Source organism: Montipora capricornis, chromosome 11, assembly GCF_036669925.1.
Source record: "Montipora capricornis isolate CH-2021 chromosome 11, ASM3666992v2, whole genome shotgun sequence".
NCBI lineage: Eukaryota > Metazoa > Cnidaria > Anthozoa > Scleractinia > Acroporidae > Montipora > Montipora capricornis.
Window position 1 is genome coordinate 21,279,272 of NC_090893.1, and position 7,500 is coordinate 21,286,771.

Sequence of the window (7,500 nt, forward strand, 5' to 3'; positions counted from 1 at the left end):
TGTCAAGGCAAACTTGTCAAGGAAAAATTGCTCGTGTAGATGGGGCTTAATAAATTCTTCGTCACGGACGTTTATTTTAATGATGACGTTGTTTAGTTTCACAGTTCAAGGTTGAAGAAGAAAAGCCGGGAAATTCAGTAATGAATGACGTTTATTATAAGTACCTTTGAGAGATTTCTCATCAAAATTTGACTGATTTTTCCTCTGACTAAATACTTTCACATAGTGTTCTTAGAAATTTTGACACCAAAAACTTCCTTCTTTTTCTCGAATCGGGAAATTCACTGTTAATGCCAAAAAAAAAACAAAGATCTCTCGAGTGTACACAAAGCTTTTTGCATCACTGATGCCATATCTATGTTGATTCAATTGTCAAGATATGTTAAGATATGTTAAGATATGTGATCCTTACACTGTATTTCAAAATAGTCGACTGAATATTGATTTGAGTCTCACGAATATCAACTATAAATAATTTATGCAAGTCACGCTCAAGACCCGTGTCATGAAAATATATATTTCTTAATAAACATAGTTTTTATCCTTAATGTATAAACAGTGTCACGGTGTTGCTTTAGCGGCCGTCTTAAACCAGTATTTTTCTTGTATTTTGTTCTTGCTGAATAGTGTGTCCGTGCAGTTTTGATCTCGGCGGAAAAGTTCCTTAGTTGAGGCTGTCATTGGGGAAGGTATCGCAGAGCTGAAGGAGGCATGGGCAATCCCAGTTTTAAGCCTGACTGTAATCTTTCTGAATTATCTTGGTCGCTGATTGTACTGATTGAAGAAATTCTTCTTAAAAAGTCTATCACTGGATATTGTTGAGGTCGATCACCTTTTCCATATCAGCTAGTTGAGTACAGGTAGCCATTTTAACCAGCCCATAAACTCCCAGAAGGTGATAGCTCCGTTTTGGCATTTATCCATTTGGGCAAAGGCTTCATCCATGTTGATTGTAGTGTAACCAAAATATCTCATCATCGTTTCGAATTGACTTCTGTCAAGTTTATCACTATTGTCCGTGTCAAATGTCTTAAAATAGTGGAACGCATTCAAGAGACTGTAAAACTTCGATTTGTCGTTTAAAACTTCAAAATGCTCTCCACTGCGAAGCCAGTCGTTAAATTCTTCAAAAGAAATATTATGATCTCCGTTTTTGTCCAACAGGAGAAAATAAATGCCGGATTGTTCGGCGTTTAAGCCTAAATCTTCTTGTAGCAAGTTTTGCATTTCCTTGTCTTCAAGCATTCCGTTTTTATTTGCATCGTACCGATCGAAAATGCTACGAATGACGACCTCTGGAACGCCTTTGTCGAAATAGCTAAGTCCTGCCTGCATCTTCGAAAATCCTTGCGTTTCTTAATTACACCGCGCGGTGCCTTAAAACCGTATGTGTTTGATTGCTCGATCGAATTGCTCTTTATATTATCCCATTTCATTAAAATTCACCTTTTAAATAGAATCTTTATTTTCAGTTTGGATTGTCTTACCTTAAATTTCTTGGTAAAAGATTCTTACGCATTTCCCTTTGAAAACAAATTTATTTGTTTAACAATTGTTCACTCCCAAAAGTGAACACGATATTCGGGTACTTCTCAAGCGTTCTGATTGGTTAACACTGAGGTGATGTTTTCCTCCGAGGAGCCAAAGAGGAACGAAAATCGCTTTCGGTAATCGACTGTGGTGACCAATTACTTGCTCTGTTAGTGATTCGGATACTACGAACACTAAATAATTTTTCTTGCCAGTGTTGGTGAATAATTGTTGATTATTGCTTTGCAAAAATAATATACGTATTTCAGAATTTTCTTCAAGACACCTTTCATAACAAAAAACATAATTCTTTGTTCTAGGTATTTATTAATAAGGAATGGAAAGATGTGACAAAATTTCCCAAAATGGAGTCAACGAAAAATCAGACCGCCCTTTGTGGCTGCTGCGAGTTGACACTAATGTATAAAAAAAGATAATCTGATAATGTGCCGTTACCGCTAATTCTAAGTCTTACAGATACCGGTTAATCGATTTTTAATGGCAATTAATTTCTGAGAAACCGGGAAGTTTTTTAAGCGTTTGACGTCATTATTTTTACGTATGATAGGCGTGACTTTCCCAATGGAAATTTAAAAATTGGACTGGACTGGGCAGGACTGGTTTTCTAATAGTAGGATTACACTGGCACAAGGGATGATGATTATCCTTTTTTGATTGGTGCCAAAGCGTCTTTCGATACTTGTCTTCCTTCAGGATAAAATTAAATTGCAAATGATCTTTTGACAAACAAAATTCAAGCTTCGGTTGGTATTTTATTGCGCACTACTGCTAATCAGCTTTACAACTGAGAAAACGTTCCGTAGGATGTATAATCTGAATTCCAGAGGAAAAACTCGATCCTTGGTGCCTGCTCAGTTGAGAGACGGAGTAGGCAGTTAGTCTCTTCGTTCTGTCCTGGATAAACGTGAATGAAGCGTTCCTAAATGTAGCACTGTTATTGTGAAAACACCCCCCCCCCCCCTTCCAATTGGAATAGCCGTTTCTTTAAATTTTACTCAGCGAGAGCTATAGTTCTTTAAAAATAATGTGTTTTAACTCCTCCATATATTATGGGAGAATATATGCGATAATCACATGTTCGAACTGCGAATTACATGAAATGATTTCGTTTGATTCGGAGTTGTTTATACTGATCACCGTAGTTAGGCAGTCACGGAGTAAGCATTTGGTGCATAAATACCATGTTGATATAATTGCACCTATTTACCTCGAGTCGGTGAAACAAATTTTAACCAAAATGTGGATGAGGACCGTTATACACAAAGCTTTTTGCATCACTGATGCCATATCTATGTTGATTCAATTGTCACGGATTTGTAGCTTACAGCAGTTTTTGATCGAAGCCGCCCAACGAGAACCAAAAAAATTCTTTGGCCAATCATAATCTCAACGGACCAATCCTAACGCAAAGAAAAATATATGCAGCCGGCGCGAAGCCCGGTAAAAAACGTGCGCCCAAGCAAATCGCCTTGTGTAGTGATGCATAACCAGAAAAAAATCATTGCAATATTGATCTAAAAAACCGCTTTGAATAACCGAAACTCGTTCTAGAAATTTGTTGTGGACTTACTCGACTGCGCCTCGTGAGTCCACAACATTTTGACCACTGTGATGACGAATATCATTGTCGATAGGAGTACAGACAACGCTGAACCACTTTCGATTTGTTAATTTTTTTAAAGGGGTTTTCCCTGCGCCATGAGGTCATATTGTCTTCCCACTCAATATTTAGAGGCGAATCGGATACTAAAGAAGAAAAATATAGAAAACCTGACAATAGAGCACAATTTAAGACGTTGAATAACTCCCACTGCAAATTAGTTTTTTTATTGTAACTTAAGATATGTGATCCTTACACTGTACTTAAAAATAGTCGACTGAATATTGATTTGAGTCTCACGAATATCAACTATAAATAATTTATGCAAGTCACGCTCAAGACGCGCGTTTTGAAAATAAATATTTCTCAATAAACATAGTTATTATCCTAAATGTACAAACAGTGTCACGGTGTTGCTTTAGCGGCCGTCTTAAACCAGTATTTTCCTTGTATTTTGTTGTTGCTGAATAGTGTGTCCGTGCAGTTTTGATTTCGGCGGAAAAGTTCCTTAGTTGAGGCTGTCATGGGGGAAGGTATCGCAGAACTGAAGGAGGCATGGGCAATCCCAGTTTTAAGCCTGACTGTAATCTTTCTGAATTATCTTGGTCGTCGATTGTACTGATTGAAGAAATTCTTGTTAAAAAGTCTATCACTGGATATTGTTGAGGTCGATCACCTTTTCCATATCAGCTAGTTAAGTACAGGTAGCCATTTTAACCAGACCATAAACTCCCAGAAGGTGATAGCTCCGTTTTGGCATTTATCCATTTGGGCAAAGGCTTCATCCATGTTGATTGTAGTATAACCAAAATATCTCATCATCGTTTCGAATTGACTTCTGTCAAGTTTATCACTATTGTCCGTGTCAAATGTCTTAAAATAGTGGAACGCCTTCAAGAGACTGTAAAACTTCGCTTTGTCGTTTAAAACTTCAAAATTCTCTCCACTGCGAAGCCAGTCGTTAAATTCTTCAAAAGAAATATTGTGATCTCCGTTTTTGTCCAACAGGAGAAAATAAATGCCGGATTGTTCGGCGTTTAAGCCTAAATCTTCTTGTAGCAAGTTTTGCATTTCCTTGTCTTCAAGCCTTCCATTTTGATTTGCATCGTACCGATCGAAAAGACTACGAATGACGACCTCTGGAACGCCTTTGTCGAAATAGCTACGTCCTGCCTGCATCTTCGAAGATCCTTGCGTTTCTTAATTAAACCGATGCCTTAAAACTGTGTGTGTTTGATTGCTCGATCGAATTGCTCTTTATATTATCCCATTTCATTTAAATTCACCTTTTAAATAGAATCATTATTTTCAGTTTGGAAAAAGATTCTTACGCAATTCCCTTTGAAAACAAATTTATTTGTTTAACAATTGTTCACCCCCAAAAGCATTCAAACTCACTTTCGTTTTCTAAAAGACAAAAAAAAGCTCAAATGTACCTGGGTGTTGGTTTTGCGAGTAAACACAGTTTTCGGGAAATTTCCCAGTAAGTGTTGTTTTTTTTTTTTCGGCGAGTTTTTTGCTGCTTAGGCGAATATTTAATCGCAGACAATCGTTAAAAACAGTTAAAGAATGCCAAACGTTTATTCAAATTTGAGCTAAGAGTTTCGTTCATAATCATATATACTAATAAGCTCACACAAGTTAAAGGAATATATATATACGATATTCGGGTACTTCTCAAGCGTTCTGATTGGTTAACACTGAGGTGATGTTTACTTCCGAGGAGCCAAAGAGGAACGAAAATCGCTTTCGGTAATCGATTTGCTGCGGTGACCAATAGACCTCTTTAACTTGTATATTTTGTTTTCCCATTTCAGACCACGTGATGTTACTCTAGGGAAAACTCTCTTTCAAATGTCGTCCTATGCACGTGAATATGTACCCATAACTTATGAAAAAACAAAAGGAAAATTCCCTTGAAAACATCTCGTGGTCTGAAATGGGAAAACAAAACGTACAAGCTTAAGAGGTCTATTACTTGCTCTGTTAGTAGGGAGCTTAAGATCTACGACGACGACGTCGACGAAAACGCCACAAAACAATGATATCATTGGTTAAAAGAGCATAAATAATCGTGCTGCACGTGCAGCACGGATTTTAGCTCATAATTTCGCGGTTCTCTGCATGACGACGACGTGAAATCACTTAATTTTAGGTTTTGACGACAACGTGAGCATGCAACGGAGAATCTTTCATTCTCTATTTTCAGTCTGAAACCGCTAGTACCAATTTATTTTTCGGATACTTCGCCCACATTGTACGAAGTGACCGAGGTGGAATAATCGCGACAGACTTTTACCAGAGCGAAGTTCTATTTTGAGGTGACGTTTTCGTCGACGTCGCCGTCGTAGATCTTAAGGTCCTACGAACACTAAATAATTTTTCTTGCCAGTGTTGGTGAATAATTGTTGATTATTGCTTATTGCCTCGTGAGTCCACAACATTTTGACCACTGTCATGACGAATATCGTTGTCGATAGAAGTACAGACAACGCTGAACCACTTTCCATTTGTTAATTTTTTAAAGGAGTTTTCCCTGCGCTATGAGGTCAACTTCTCTTCCCGCTCAATATTTAGAGGCGAATCGGACACTAAAGAAGAAAAATATAGAAAACCTGACAATAGAGCACAATTTAAGACGTTGAATAACGCGTGTCATGAAAATAAATATTTCTTATAATAATAAACATAGTTATTATCCTTAATGTATAAACAAAGTCACGGTGTTGCTTTAGCGGCCGTCTTAAACCAGTATTTTCCTTGTATTTTGTTGTTGCTGAATAGTGTGTCCGTGCAGTTTTGATTTCGGCGGAAAAGTTCCTTAGTTGAGGCTGTCATGGGGGAAGGTATCGCAGAACTGAAAGAGGCATGGGCAATCCCAGTTTTAAGCCTGACTGTAATCTTTCTGAATTATCTTGGTCGTTCATTGTACTGATTGAAGAAATTCTTGTTAAAAAGTCTATCACTGGATATTGTTGAGGTCGATCACCTTTTTCATATCAGCTAGTTGAGTACAGGTAGCCATTTTAACCAGACCATAAACTCCCAGAAGGTGAGGGCTCCGTTTTGGCATTTATCCATTTGGGCAAAGGCTTCATCCATGTTGATTGTAGTATAACCAAAATATCTCATCATCGTTTCGAATTGACTTCTGTCAAGTTTATCACTATTGTCCGTGTCAAATGTCTTAAAATAGTGGAACGCCTTCAAGAGACTGTAAAACTTCGCTTTGTCGTTTAAAACTTCAAAATTCTCTCCACTGCGAAGCCAGTCGTTAAATTCTTCAAAAGAAATATTATGATCTCCGTTTTTGTCCAACAGGAGAAAATAAATGCCGGATTGTTCGGCGTTTAAGCCTAAATCTTCTTGTAGCAAGTTTTGCATTTCCTTGTCTTCAAGCATTCCGTTTTTATTTGCATCGTACCGATCGAAAATGCTACGAATGACGACCTCTGGAACGCCTTTGTCGAAATAGCTAAGTCCTGCCTGCATCTTCGAAAATCCTTGCGTTTCTTAATTACACCGCGCGGTGCCTTAAAACCGTATGTGTTTGATTGCTCGATCGAATTGCTCTTTATATTATCCCATTTCATTAAAATTCACCTTTTAAATACAATGTTTATTTTCAGTTTGGATTGTCTTTCCTTAAAGTTCTTGGTAAAAGATTCTTACGCATTTCCCTTTGAAAACAAATTTATTTGTTTAACAATTGTTCACGCCCAAAAGCATTCAAACTCACTTTTGTTTTCTAAAAGACAAACAAAAAGTTCAAATGTACCTGGGTGTTGGTTCTCCGAGTAAACACAGTTTTCGGGAAATTTCCCAGGAAGTGTTTTTTTTTCTTCGGCGAGTTTTTCGCTGCTTAGGCGAATATTTAATCGCAGACAATCGCTAAAAACAGTGTAAGAAGGCCAAACGTTTATTTAAATTCGAGCTAAGAGTTTCGTTCACGATCATATTACCTAATAAGCTGACACAATTTAAAGAAATATATACACGATATTCGGGTACTTCTCAGGCGTTCTGATTGGTTAACACTGAGGTGATGTTTACCTCCGAGGAGCCAAAGAGAAACGAAAATCGCTTTCGGTAATCGATTTGATGCGGTGACCAATTACTTGCTCTGTTAGTGATTCGGATACTACGAACACTAAATAATTTTTCTTGCCAGTGTTGGTGAATAATTTTTGATTATTGCTTTGCAAAAATAATATACGTATTTCAGAATTTTCTTCACGACACATTTTATAACGAAAACAAAATTCTTTGTTCTAGGTATTTATTATTAAGAAATGGAAAGATGTGACAAAATTGCCAAAATGGAGTCAACGAAAAATCAGACCGCCCTT

General features: G+C 37.3%; 3 protein-coding genes across 3 annotated transcripts; all 3 read right to left on the reverse strand.

Annotated features, from left to right (window-relative positions):
- Positions 1-137: 137 nt before the first annotated feature.
- Positions 138-1,441, reverse strand: LOC138024504 (troponin C, skeletal muscle-like). The gene has a single exon (XM_068871714.1). It carries the CDS (start codon positions 1,333-1,335, stop codon positions 847-849), a length of 489 nt encoding a protein of 162 aa, XP_068727815.1. The 5' UTR covers positions 1,336-1,441; the 3' UTR covers positions 138-846.
- Positions 1,442-3,359: 1,918 nt separating this feature from the next.
- On the reverse strand, positions 3,360-4,466 carry LOC138024505 (troponin C, skeletal muscle-like). The gene has a single exon (XM_068871715.1). It carries the CDS (start codon positions 4,328-4,330, stop codon positions 3,842-3,844), a length of 489 nt encoding a protein of 162 aa, XP_068727816.1. The 5' UTR covers positions 4,331-4,466; the 3' UTR covers positions 3,360-3,841.
- A 197-nt stretch (positions 4,467-4,663) lies between these two features.
- Positions 4,664-6,744, reverse strand: LOC138024506 (uncharacterized). Its single transcript, XM_068871716.1, has one exon. The coding sequence runs from the start codon at positions 6,641-6,643 to the stop codon at positions 6,155-6,157; it is 489 nt and encodes a 162-aa protein (XP_068727817.1). The 5' UTR covers positions 6,644-6,744; the 3' UTR covers positions 4,664-6,154.
- Between the last annotated feature and the right edge of the window lie 756 nt (positions 6,745-7,500).